Consider the following 14,540-nt stretch of genomic DNA (forward strand, 5'->3'; position numbering starts at 1 on the left):
TTAAGTCTTGAAGAAACCAAGGTCGTCTGTTACTGAATTGTCCACATTTCTAGCTCCTGCTTATGTATATTTTAGAAGTTTACCACGCGATCAGCAGATTGAAGGAAAGATATACATCTTTGTACAGTGCTCATCAAGTCTGAGAAACATCCCAAAGGGTTTCACAAGAATCGTTTTTTTAAAAATGCAGCTACTGTTGGATTTTGCTGCAAAGATTTGGCAACATTACAACAAACAGCAATGGGATGAATAACCAGTACATCTTTTTTGTTGTTGTATTGGTTGAGGGAGTAATGTTGGTCAGGAGAGTGTCATGGCACCTTTTAATGCCCATCCAAACAGGCAGACGGGACCTGTGTTTAACATCTCATCTGAAGGACAGCATTTCTTAACACTGCAGATGGAAGTGAGGTTACAAATCCGTGTTGCAGCCCAAGTCTTGGAGAAAGGGATAAGTGTGCTGCTGTCCCACATTTACCTTTTGTAATGTGCAGTCGTTCTTCCTGTACACGAGCTGTACTGCGGGGGCTCACCTTTCCATGTATGCGCTCATTAGCTGGGATGTTTTAGTCCGTGTGCATGTAAGTGATGTTCAGTTATTGCACAGTCCTTCTGGATGGAATCAGTGTGTGTGAGATGATTGTCACCACCAAAGCACAATGCTACCATCAGAAGCACAGTAAAAATAATGGGTTTTTCTGGCCATTGTTTCAAAAGAAAAATAATCCGGCAGGTTTATTTTGACTGGGCCGCTGGCTGCACAAGACCCCTTGCTATAGGAGTTGTTGGCTGAAGAACAATATTAAAGCAGATTAAGTAGATATCGAATTTTCTTAGTAAATGCATTTTTAAATTAAGCCAGTTTTAAATTAAGCTGCACACTGTAGAAAAATCCGAGGTTTAATCCTCGATCTGTGCTGAGTTAGCTGATTCTATTGGCCTCAGCGCCCGTGGACTAGTGAGAGGAAAAATCAGACATGGTTCTCTCCTTTGATCACTGCTCAGTGACTTCTTTTGGAAAGTACATGTCTGTGGATCTACAGAGGAGAGCATTGGGCTGATCATGATGCCTAGCTTGGAGGAATAGAGTGGCCACTTGTGCCTGTTGAACTATGTCGCAGGAGAAAAGCGAAGTATATTTCAGGTACATTGCCATCAGATGGAGAGAAAGCTACCCGATGCTGTTCCTTTTAAGAGTTTGGTGTCCTACAGAGGGCGTCTTGATCAGGTGATTTTCCCAATCCTGTTCAGAATCTCATCGTGATTCTTTTCCCCTGTCATCAAGAAAAAGTGCAAAAGAGGAAAAAGTTCATCAGTCTGTTGGTCTTTTGCAGATCGTTTTCTGTCTGCTTAGCCATTGTGTGTTTTCAATTCACTGGGCTGTTACATAGAAACATAGAAAATAGGAGCTAGAGTAGGCCATTCGGCCCCTCGGGCCTGCTCCTCCATTCAAAATTATCATGGCTGATCGTCTAACTCAGTACCCTGTTCCCGCTTTTTCTCCATATCCCTTGATCCCTTTAGCATTAAGAAATATATCTATTTCCTTCTTGAATACATCTAATGACTTGGCCTCCACTGCCTTCTGTGGTAGAGAATTCCACAGGTTCACCACCCTCTGAGTGAAGAAATTTCTCCTCATCTCGGTTCTAAATGGCATACCCCGTATCCTGAGACTGTGACCCCTGGTTCTGGACTCCCCAGCCATCGGGAACATCTTCCCTGCATCTAGTCTGTCTAGTCCTGTTAGAATTTTATATGTTTCGAAGAGATCACCTCTCATTCTTCTAAACTCTAGTGAATATAGGCCTAGTCGACCCAATCTCTCCTCATAGGTCAGTCCTGCCATCCCAGGAATCAGTCTGGTAAACCTTTGTTGCACTCCCTCCATGGCAAGGACATCCTTCCTCAGATCAAAACTGCACACAATACTCCAGATGTGGTCTCACCAAGGCCCTGTATAACTGCAGTAAGACATCCCTGCTCCTGTACTCAAATCCTCTTGCAATGAAGGCCAACATACCTTTCGCCTTCCTAACTGCTTGCTGCACCTGAATGCTCACTTTCAGCGACTGGTGTACAAGGACACCCAGGCCTCATTGCACCTCCCCTTTTCCCAATCTATCACCATTCAGATAATAATCTGCCTTTCCGTTTTTACAACCAAAGTGGATAACCTCACATTTATCCACATTATACTGCATCTGCCATGTTCTTGCCCACTCACTCAACTTGTCATGTCACGCTACACGTAACCCCACCAGCGGGAAAAAAAAGTTGTCTTTTTAATACAACTGGACATTCATTCTCTCTCTCTCTCTCTCTCTCTCTCTGTGTGTAATCTGACCCATTGTGTATTCAGTATACTGGGATGTAATGTTTTCCGTGGCTAACCTGTCTGAACACCAACGACACCTTTGATTGCTGTGATATGATTGTCTCCCAGCCTAATATATGCTATGCGATTTTAGAACCTCTCACTCACTCACCTGACGAAGGAGGTAAGCTCCAAAAGCTTGTGATTTTCAAATAAAACTGTTGGACTATAACCTGTTGTTGTAAGATTCCTTAAACTTGTCTAAATCACATTGGAGCCTCTTTGCATCCTCCTCACACCTCACATTCCACCCCAGCTTTGTGTCGTCTGCAAACTTGGAAATGTTACATTTAGTTCTCTCATCCAAATCATTGATCTATATTGTGAATAGCTGGGGCCCAAGCACTGATCCCTGCGGTACCCCACTAGCTACTGCTTGCCACCCGGAAAAAGACCCGTTTATTTCTACTCTTTGTTTCCCGTCTGTCAACCAATTCTCAATCCATGCCAGTATATTCCCCCCAATCCCATGTGCTTTAATTTTGCACACTAACCTCTTGTGTGGGACCTGATCAAAGGCCTTCTGAAAATCCAAATACATCACATCCACTGGTTCTCCCCTATCTATTCGACTAGTTACATCCTCAGAAAACTCCAGTAGATTTGTTAAGCATGATTTCCCTTTCAAAAACCCATGCTGACTTTGTCCAATCACGTTAATGCCTTCCAAGTGTTCTGTTATCACATCTTTTATAATGGACTCTAGCATTTTCCCCACTACTGATGTTAGGCTAACTGGTCTGTAATTCCCTGCTTTTTCTCCCTCCTTTTTTAAATAATGGGGTTACATTTGCCACCCTCCAATCTGTAGGAACTGTTCCAGAGGCTATAGAATTTTGGAAGATGCTCACCAATGCATCCACTATTTCCAGGGCCACTTCCTTTAGTACTGTGGGATGTAGATTATCAGGCCCTGGGGATTTGTCAGCCTTTAGCCCCATTAATTTCCCTAGTACCTTTTTTTTTACTAATACTGGTTTCCTTCAGTTCCTCCCTCTCACTAGACCCTTGGTTCCCTAACATTTCTGGTAGGTTATTTGTGACCCCCTTTGTGAAGACAGAAGCCAAGTATGTTCGGCCATTTTTTTGTTCCCCATTATAATTTCCCCCATTTCTGACTACAAGGGACCTACATTTGTCTTCACTAATCTTTTTTTCTTGACATATTTATAGAAGCTCATACAGTCAGTTTTTATGTTCCCTGCTACTATACTCTCATACTCTCTTTTCCCCCTCTTAATCAATCTCTTTTGTCCTCCTTTGCTGAATTCTGAACTGCTCCCAATCCTCAGGCTTGCTGCTTTTTCTGGCAATTTTATATGTCTCCTCTTTAGATCTAATACTATCCCTAATTTCTTTTGTAAGCCACGGTTGAGCCACCTTTCCTGTTTTATTTTTCGCCAGACAGGAATGAATAATTGTTGTAATTCCTGCACACGTTCTTTAAATATCAGCCATTGCCCATCCACCGTCATCCCTTTTAGTAAAGTTCCCCAATTTATCATAGCCAACTCGCACCTCATACTTTCATAATTTCCTTTATTTAGATTCAGGACCCTAGTTTTGGATTCAACTACTTCACTCTCCATCTTAATGAGGAATTCTATCACGTTATGGTACATTGAAGTCACCCATGATTATAGTTGTATCCTTCTTGCATGCGTCTCTAATTTCCTGTTTAATGCCCTCCCCTACATCTCCACTACTGTTTGGGGGCCTATAGACAACCCCCACCAACGTTTTCTGCCCCTTGGTGTTTCTTAGTTCCACCCATACAGATTCCACATTGTGATTTTCCAAGCCAATATCCTTCCTCACTATTGCATTGATTTCCTCCTTTACTAACAACGCTACCCCACCTCCTTTCCCATTTTGCCTGTCCTTCCTAAATATTGAATACTCCTGGATGTTCAGTTCCCATCCTTGGTCACCCTGCAGCCATGTCTCCGTTATCGCAACTATATCACAACTGTTAATATCTATCTGCGCTGTTAATTCATCTACCTTACTGCGAATGCTTTGCGCATTTAGACACAATGCCTTTAGACTTGTCTACTTAAGATTGCTAGTCATCTTAGTTTTATTTTGCGCTATGGCCCTATTTGTTTTTCGCCCTTATTTTCTCTGCCTTCCACTATTGCTTCTTCCCTTTCTGTCTTTTGTTTCTATCCTTGATTCCCCCTCCTCTGTCTCCCTGCTCAGGTTCTGGTTCCCCTGCCATTCTAGTTTAAACCTTCCCCAAAGCACTAGCAAACACCCCTGCGAGGACATTGGTACCGGTCCTGCTCGGGTGTAACCCGTCCCGCTTGTACAGGTCCCACCTTCCCCAGAACCGGTCCCAATGTCCCAGGAATCTAAATCCCTCCCTCCTACACCATCCCTGCAGCCACGCATTCATCTGGTCTATTCTCCTGTCCCTATACTCACTAGCACGTGGGACTGGTAGTAATCCTGAGATCACTACCTTTTGAGGTCCTGCTTTTTAATTATCTCCTAACTCCTTAAATTCACCTTGCAGGACCTGATCCCTTTTTTTAACCTATGTCGTTGGTACCAATATGGACCACGACTACAGGCTGTTCACCCTCCCCCTCCAGAATGCCCTGCAGCCGCTCCGTGACATCCTTGACCCTAGCACCAGGGAGGCAACATACCATCCTGGAGTCACGTTTGCGGCCGCAGAAATGCCTGTCTGTTCCCCTTACAATTGAATCCCCTATCACTATAGCCCTGCCACTCTTCTTCCTCCCCTTCTGTGCAGCAGAGCCGCCCGTGGTGCTACGAACTTGGCTCTTGCTGCTTTCCCCTGATAAGCCATCTCCCCCAACAGTATCCAAAGCGGTATATCTGTTTGAGAGGGAGATGGCCCCAGCGGACTCCTGCTCTACATGCCTAGTCCTTTTACTCTGCCTGGCGGTCACCCATTTCCTTTCTGCCTATGTAATCTTTACCTGCGGTGTGACCACCTCACTGAACGTGCTATCCACGATAATGTCAGCATGGCAGATGATCCACAGTGAATCCACCCGTAGCTCCAGCTCCGAAATGCGGAAGGCCAGTAGCTGCAGCTGGACACACTTCCTGCACACATGGTCGACAGGGACACCTGTTGTGTCCATGACTTCCCACATAGTGCAGGAGGAGCATATCACGGGTGCGAGCTCTGCTGCCATGACTTGCCTTAGATTTACACAGCGCTCACCTTTCAGACTCTCCTTTCACACTGCGCTCACCTCTCAGACTCTCCTCCCGCACTCGGACTCTCCTTTTACACCGCGCTCACCTCTCGGGCTCTCCTCCCGCTCTCGGACTCTCCTCTTACACGGCGCTCACCTCTTGAATTCCTCTCCCTCTCGGACTGTTGCCACTGTACTTCTCCGGATTTGCTTTATTAAACCCTGTTCCTCTTTATCTGCAGGTTTTTTGGCACCAGTTGAACAGAACATATTGGGTGCACTGGCACATGATTGAAATCATTGGGGATGGATCAAGTGGGCAGGTGGAGAAGGAATCGCAGGAGAAAGCTTCTTCCCTGGCTGAAAACCTTAAACTAACAACAGGTAAATGTGTGAGCACATAAGATCAATGATTTCTAATGACTGGAAGCACCAGAGTGCCAAGTTGTACACTCAATCCTCAGAAATATCTCTTAGCTCTCCAGAATTCCTTTTCTTCCCTCCGCACCTTTCCTCCTTTCTATCTTATAGGGGGGTCTTATGCTGAGAAAGGGTCACAAGGGCACCAGCGCCATTCGCATACGTGGCCATTTTTCATGAGAGCCCAGAGAGTTTACGTGGGAGGCTAATGAGTTTTGAAGGGAATTGCAGCTGAAACTGATCCTGTTCCCACTGGACATTACATGTGCAGGAGTGATCAGATGGTGAACGGGCAGGCGCCCAGGATTACCAAGGTTAATTATAAAGTCCTTACTGCTACCCCAACTGAGGCCAGCCATCGTGGGGAAAGTGGTGAATCAAATGGGACGTTCTGGTACAAGATGATTTTTTCATCCACTAAGCCGCTGATGGTTCTTCACTCAAGAGAGTGGTGCGAATGTGGAGTGGTTGAGGCCAATAGCATAGTTGCATTTAAGGGGAAGCTAGATAAGTGCATGAGGGAGAAACAAATAGAAGGATATGTTGATAGGGTGAGATGAAATAAGGTGGGAGGAGGCTCGTGTGGAGCTTAAACACCGGCATATGGCCTGTTTCTGTGCTGTAAATTCTATGTAATTCTCTATCGCAGTGTGGCTAGCAGCGCAAACCCACCACAGCAAGTTGGGAAATTGAATTCAATAAATCTGGTAATTTGTGGGTTAGCATCAGGAAAATGACAATGAAAGTTGCCAGGGTACATAGAATTACTTAGAATTACATAGAATATACAGCACAGAAACAGGTCATTCGGCCCAACAGGTCCATGCTGGTGTTTATGCTGCACACGAGCCTCCTCCCTCCCTACTTCATCTGACCCTATCAGCATATCCTTCCATTCCTTTCTCCTTCGTGTTCATTTAGCTTCCACTTAAATGCATCTATGCTAGTCGCCTCAACTACTCCTTGTGGTAGCGAGTTCCACATTCTAGCCACTGTTGGTAAAGAAATTTGTTCTGAATTCTCTATTGGATTTATTAGTGAGTATCTTATATTTATGGCTCCTAGTTCTGGTCTCCCCCGCAAGTGGAAACATCTTCTCTATGTCTATCCTATCGAATCCTTTCATAATCTTAAAGACCTCTATCAGGTCACCCCTCAGTCTTCTCTTTTCTAGAGAAAAGAGTCCCAGTCTGTTCAATCTTTCCTGATACCAGAACTGAGAGGTTATACGTATCACCCTGGTAAATCATCTTTGCACCTTCTCCAGTGCCTCTATATCCTTTTTATAATATGGAGACCAGAATTGTTCACAGTATTCCAAGTGTGGTCTAACCAAGGTTCTAAACAAGTTTAAAATAACTCCTGCTCTTCAATTCTATTCTTCTAGAAATGAACCCCAGTGCTTGGTTTGCTTTTTTTATGGCCTTATTAACCTGTGTTGCTACTTTTAGTGATTTGTGTATCTGTAACCGCGATCGCTCTGTTCCTCTACCCTATTTAGACTCTTATTATCCAAGCAGTATGTGGCCCCCTTATTCTTCCTATCACACCTCACACTTATCTATATTGAAATTAATTTGCCAATTACACGTCCATTCTGCAAGTTTATTAATGTCTTACTGTATTTTGTCGCAGTTTTCCTCAGTATTAACTAAACCTCCCAATTTGGTGTTGTCTGCAAATTTTGAAATTGTACTTCCCATTCCCGAGCCCAAATCATTTATGTAAATAGTGAACAACAGTGGTCCCAGCACCGATCCTTGTGGAACACCACTTCCTATCTTTTGCCAGTTTGAGTACTACCTTTAACCCCTACTCTGTTTTCTGCTTTGTAGCCAGCTTGCTATCCATTCTGCTCCTTGTCCCCGACTCCACATGCTCTGACCTTAATCACAAATCTATTATGCGGTACCTTATCAAAGGCCTTTTGAAAATCCAAATATATTACATCTAACGCATTACCCTTGTCTACCCTTTCTGTTACTACTTCAAAGAATTCAGTAATCGTGACCTTCCCTTTTGAAGTCCATGCTGACTATTCTTTATTGTATTTTCGGTTTCTAGACGTTTTTCTATTATATTTTGAGCGTGGATTCCATTATGTTTCCTACCACCGATGTTAAACTAACTGGTCCATAGTTCCCTGGACTTGTTCTATCTCCCTTTTTAAATATAGGAATCACATTAGCTGTTTGCTGGTCCTCTGGCACTTTTCTAATGAATTTTTATATATGTAATAATGCCTTTGCTATCTCTTCCCTAACTTTTAATATGAGCAGATGCAATCCATGGTATCCCTGGTTGTCGTAAAAAAGCTCAACTGGGCCACCAATGTCCTTCAGGGAGGGACTTGCCACCCATACCCAGTCTGGCCTAGATGAGACTCTGTCCCACGTGGTTGAAAATGCCCACAGGCACTAGGGATGGGCAGTAAATATTGGCATGTCAGTGTTGTCCACAATCCAAGAACGAATCTTTACAAATTTGGTTGTTAGACAACTGACAAGTGTGGTTTGAGCCTTCACTAGGTGAACAGCAGGGGCTCCTCACAAGGGGCGTGGTGAGTAGCCCTTCCACCAGCCTTCTGACCACAGCATGGACACACCATGCCTCACTGAATGGTGGTTCCAGCACATGCCTCACTTGAATGGTGGTTCCAGAACATGCCTCACTGAATGGTGGTTCCAGCACATGCCTCACTGGTGGTTCCAGCACATGCCTCACTGAATGGTGGTTCCAGCACATGCCTCACTGAATGGTGGTTCCAGCACATGCCTCACTGAATGGTGGTTCCAGCACATGCCTCACTGAATGGTGGTTCCAGCACATGCCTCACTTGAATGGTGGTTCCAGCACATGCCTCACTTGAATGGTGGTTCCAGCACATGCCTCACTGAATGGTGGTTCCAGCGCATGCCTCACTGAATGGTGGTTCCAGCACATGCCTCACTTGAATGGTGGTTCCAGCACATGCCTCACTGAATGGTGGTTCCAGCACATGCCTCACTGAATGGTGGTTCCAGCACATGCCTCACTGAATGGTGGTTCCAGCACATGCCTCACTGAATGGTGGTTCCAGCACATGCCTCACTGAATGGTGGTTCCAGCACATGCCTCACTTGAATGGTGGTTCCAGCACATGCCTCACTTGAATGGTGGTTCCAGCACATGCCTCACTGAATGGTGGTTCCAGCACATGCCTCACTGAATGGTGGTTCCAGCACATGCCTCACTGAATGGTGGTTCCAGCACATGCCTCACTGAATGGTGGTTCCAGCACATGCCTCACTTGAATGGTGGTTCCAGCACATGCCTCACTGAATGGTGGTTCCAGCACATGCCTCACTTGAATGGTGGTTCCAGCACATGCCTCACTTGAATGGTGGTTCCAGCACATGCCTCACTGAATGGTGGTTCCAGCACATGCCTCACTGAATGGTGGTTCCAGCACATGCCTCACTGAATGGTGGTTCCAGCACATGCCTCACTGAATGGTGGTTCCAGCAGTTGGGGGTGAACTTCAGCAGCTCATGCTTGTCTTTTTGCAGCCCAGTCGTGGTAAGCACCAAGCCCTGGATATGAGGCCATGTTCTCATATCTGGTCTCCAGGTAATGCCTTCCGGCAGCTGTTGTGTATAATTTGAATGTCATTTATCATTGTGCTGAAGGACGACAAAGGGCAGCTTGAAGTTCCACTATCCATGTCCAATGCCACATACCAGGCTTAATCATCAACTGCTTAATCTCGGTTTTGGCTAAGAGTTTGCTTGCCCCTGAGGCTGACTTTCTGCCTTCCAAGGTGCTCAATGATAGGTTGGTACAGATCAGAGTTTACACTTTTTGCAACAGCTTACCCTTTTTGCTACAAATCCACTGCATAGCCTGCTCCTGGATCTCGTACATGGGCTGGAAGAAATACTGCCTTTGCATGAAATGAGTTTTGAACCATGCAGGGAGAATTGTTTGGACAATTGTCTTGTTTGCCACAAGCTTAATCTGCATTGGGACTTTGCTGTCATTGAGGAAAGATGCTAAAGACCAAAGTGCCCGTTGCTCCCTCTCAGCACCGTCCTGGATGTCTGAGACCAGGCACAACTTGACATTCACCAGGACCTAACATACCAATTTGAATCAACAATAGGGACTGATGCCCTATGTACCTTTCAATCAGCACCTGTGTTGAGAATATTTATAAAATAAGATATTGAATCAGTTTGCAAGAGTTTAGCTATCTTCTGCAGAATATTATTTTTACCCAGTCTCATAACATGTCAGACTTTAAGAGACCAACTTTTTCAGACTGTCTAATATGCCTGTATATAATTGCGGTGTTATTGCTACCCTCTTGCCCCCTCCCCCTCGCATATCCAGTTGTTGCATTAGGCATCTCTAAAAAAATTACTGGAATAGCTGTAGTCTGGACGGAGAACTGTCAGTCAAAGATCGAATAACATGATGCGTTGTCATTCACACTTTGCCTCGACGTTGCTTATAAAATTAACACTGGAGTTTTGTGTACGGTGGATGTCACGGTCTTGGAGCAGGCCTGATTATCCCCAGGGCAAAGCTCCTGCATTCTGGCTAATCTGCAGATCATAGAGCATTCATAGAATTATACAGCACAGAAGGAGGCCATTTGGCCCATCGTGCCTCTGCTGGCTCTCTGAAAGAGCTGTCCAATTAGTCCCATTCCCCCGGTTTTTCCCCCCATAACCTGCAAATGTTTTCCCTTCAAGTATTTTTCCAATTCCCTTTTGAAAGTTACTATTGAATCTGCTTCCACCACCCTTTCAGGCATTGCATTCCAGATCATTACAACTTGCTGCATAAAATTCTTTTCCCTCATGTTATAGAATCATAGAATCTTACAGCACAGAAGGAGGCCAATTGAACCCTTGTGCCGGCTCTTTGAAAGAGCTATTAAATTTAGTCCCACACCCCAGCTTTTTCCCCATAACCCTGCAAATTAGTCCTCTTCGAGTACATGTCCCTATGCCTTTTGAAAGTTCCTATGGATTCTGATTCCACCACCCTTTCAGGTAGTGTGTTCCAGATCTGTGTGAAAAAAATCCTCCTAATTTCCTCCCTAATTCTTTTGCCAGTTATTTTAAGTCTATGCCCTCTGGTTACTGTTCCACTTACCAGAGGAAACATTTTCTCCTTACTTCCTCTACCAAAACCCCTCATAATTTTGGATACATCTATTAGGTCTCTCCTTACAGCAGAGAAAGTTAAGGGGAACAATCCCAGCTTTTCCAATCTCTCCACATAACTGAAGTTCCTCATCCCTGGTATCATCCTGGTAAACCTCCTCTGTACCCTCTCCAAGACCTTGACATCCTTCCTTAAATGTGCCCAGAATTGTACACAATACTGCAGTTGAGGCCTAACCAGTGATTTGTGAAGGTTTAGCATGACTCCCTTGTTTTTGCATTCAATGCCTCTACAAAGCCAGGTATTCTGTATGCTTTCTTAACTGCCATATCAACTTGACCTGCCACTTCCAAAGATTTGTGAATATGTACCATCAGGTCCCTCTGCTCTTGCACCCCCTCAAAATAGTACCATTTAGATTATACTGCCTCTCCACGTTGTTCCTCCCAAATCATTTCAAACTTATCCGCATTAAATTGCATCTGCTCTGTCTGTCTATGACCTCCTGAAGTCTGCGATTATCCTCCTCACTATTTACTACTTTGCAAAGTTTTGCATCATCCGCAAACTTCGAAATTGTACTTCCTGTACCCAAGTCCAGGTCATTGAAATCTAACAAGGAAAGCAATGGTCCTAATACTGACCCCTGGGGGACCCCACTGCATACTTCTCTCCAGTCAAAAAAACATCCATTCACCACTGTCCTGCCACCTATTCCCTAGCCAATTGCGTACCCAAGTTACCATCGTCCCTTTAGTACCATGTGCTTCTATTATCCAAATAAGTATGTGGTTCTTTTATCACATACTACCTTCATCAACCCTCTCTGTTACTTCATCAAAGAACTCAATCAGGTTAGTCAGACACGATTTGCCTTTAACAAATCCATGCTGGCTTTCCCTTATTAATCCATGCTTCTCCAAGTGAGAATTAATTCTGTCCTTGACAATGGTCTCTAGTAGTTTTCCCACCAGTGATGTTACACTGATTGGCCTGTAGTTACCAGGCTTATCCCTCTCTCCTTTTTTCAACAGGGATGTAACATTTGCAGTCCTCTGGCACCACTCCCAAGGAGGATTGAAAGATTGTGGTCAGAGCTTTTGCTATCTCCACCCTTGCTTCCCTCAGCAACCTAGGATGCATCCCATCTGGACCGGGTGACTTGTTAACTTTGAGTGATACCAACCTATTTAGCACCTCCTTTCTATTTTTACCCTATCCAGTATCTCTACTCCCCCCATCTCTACTGTGACATTAACTACCTTCTCTTCTTTTGTGAAGACAGATGCAAGGTATTCATTTAGTACCTCAGTCATGCCCTCTGCCTCCACAAGAAGATTTCCTTCTTTGTCCCTAATTGACCCCACCTTTCCTTTAACTATCCTTTTACTTCTTATATGTTTATAAAAGATTTTTGGGTATCCTTTTGTGTTACCCGCTAATCTTTTTTCATACTCTCTCTTTGCCCTTAATATCCTTTTTCAATTTCCCCTTGCACTCTCTGTATTTTGCCCGGTTTTCGACTGTATTCTGTACCTGACATTTGTCATAAACCTCCTTTTTCTGTTTTATTTTAACCTCTATTTCCTTTGTCATCCAGGGGGCTCTAGCTTTGGAAGCCCCCTCTTTCTTTTCTTATCGGAATATGCTTGGTTTGTACCTGAACAATCTCCGCCTTGAAGGCCTGCCATTGCGCATTTACTGTTTTCCTGGCCGTTCTTTGTTTCCCGTCCACCTGTGCTAGATCGCTTCTCAAATCACTGAAATTGGCTCTCTTTCAGTTAATATTATCACTGTTGTTTTTTCTTTGTCCCTTTCCATAACTCCTTCAAAACTAATTGTATTATGATCACTATTACCCAGATGTTCTCCCACTGAAACACGCTCCACTGCCCTACTTCATTCAACTAGATCCAACACCGCTTCCTTCCCCATTGGGCGAGAAACATACTGACTTGGACATCCGCCCAACTTCTATAAAACCCAGAAAGAATATTCCTATTTGCAATGCAAGACACTTTGGGCTCTGGGTTTGCGGCTGTGTCACAAGGCTGCAAACGTCACAAAGCTACAAACTTCCCAAGGGCCTTGCCTGGACAGTGTTTCTTGATCCCTACAAAAGGCTCTTTTCAAATGGGTTGGGTTCCTGATACAGAAAATGGCCAGAAATGCAACTTCGTCCGTCCCCCATTTTAGGAATTCTTCACTCTCCTTGCCCTTTACTCTTTTTTTTCCCCTCAGTCTGTCTTAGGTCCTCTGGTTCTTTTGCCAATCACCGTAAATCTGTGTCCTCTGGTTACCGATCCTTCTGCCACTGGAAATGGTTGTTTTTCAGACTGGAGTGAAGTGTGCAGTGGTATCCGCCAGGACAGGTTTCTCCTTATTTCATGATTTGGAACACCTGTCAAATCTCCTCTTAACCTTCCCTGTTCGAAGGAGAACAACCCCAGCTTCTCCAGTCTCTCCACATAACTGGTGCCATTCTAGTAGATCTCTTCTGCACCCTCTCAACGCCTTAAAATCCTTCTTAAAGTGTGGTGCCCAGAATTGAATGCAATGCTCCAGCTGAGGCTGAACCAATGTTTTATAAAGATTCACATAGAAACATAGGAAATAGGAGCAAGAGTAGGTCGTTCGGCCCTTCGGGCCTGCTCCTCCATTCAAAATGATCATGGCTGATCGTCTAACTCAGTATCCTGTTCCCGCTTTTTCCCCATATCCCTTGATCCCTTTAGCATTAAGAAATATATCTATCTCCTTCTTGAATACATCTAATGACTTGGCCTCCACTGCCTTCTGTGGTAGAGAATTCTACAGGTTCACCACCCTCTGAGTGAAGAAATTTCTCCTCATCTCAGTTCTAAATGGCATACCCCATATCCTGAGACTGACCCCTGGTTCTTGACTCCCCAACCATCAGGAACATCCTCCCTGCATCTAGTCTGTCTAGTCCTGTTAGAATCTTATATGTTTCGAAGAGATCACCTCTCATTCTTCTAAACTCTAGTGAATTTAGGCCTAGTCGACCCAATCTCTCCTCATACGTCAGTCCTGCCGTCCCAGGAATTAGTCTGGTAAACCTTTGTTGCACTCCCTCCATAGCAAGGACATCCTTCCTCAGATAAGGAGACCAAAATTGCACACGATACTCCAGATGTGGTCTCACCAAGGCCCCGGAGAACTGCAGTAAGACATCCCTGCTCCTGTACTCAAATCCTCTTGCAATGAAGGCCAACATACCATTCGCCTTCTTAACTGCTTGCTGCACCTGAATGTTCACTTTCAGCGACTGGTGTACAAGGACACCCAGGTCTCATTGCACCTCCCCTTTTCCCAATCTATCACCATTCAGATAACCTGTCTTTCTGTTTTTACAACCAAAGTGGATAACCTCACATTTATCCATGTTATAC

At 44.5% G+C, this 14,540-nt stretch overlaps 1 protein-coding gene across 3 annotated transcripts in view; it reads left to right on the plus strand.

The window, feature by feature from the left end:
- Window positions 1-14,540, plus strand: part of LOC137322123 (cullin-9) — a 344,721-nt gene that overhangs the window by 86,888 nt on the left and 243,293 nt on the right. For all 3 annotated transcript variants that reach the window (XR_010962966.1, XM_067985222.1, XM_067985223.1), the window contains exon 5: window positions 5,796-5,937. Coding sequence is in view for 2 of the 3 variants with exons in the window: in XM_067985222.1 (XP_067841323.1) it covers window positions 5,796-5,937 (142 nt within the window). In the remaining variant the exon portion in view is untranslated. The remainder of the gene's footprint in view (window positions 1-5,795; window positions 5,938-14,540) is intronic.

Source organism: Heptranchias perlo, chromosome 5, assembly GCF_035084215.1.
Source record: "Heptranchias perlo isolate sHepPer1 chromosome 5, sHepPer1.hap1, whole genome shotgun sequence".
Classification (NCBI taxonomy): Eukaryota; Metazoa; Chordata; class Chondrichthyes; order Hexanchiformes; family Hexanchidae; genus Heptranchias; species Heptranchias perlo.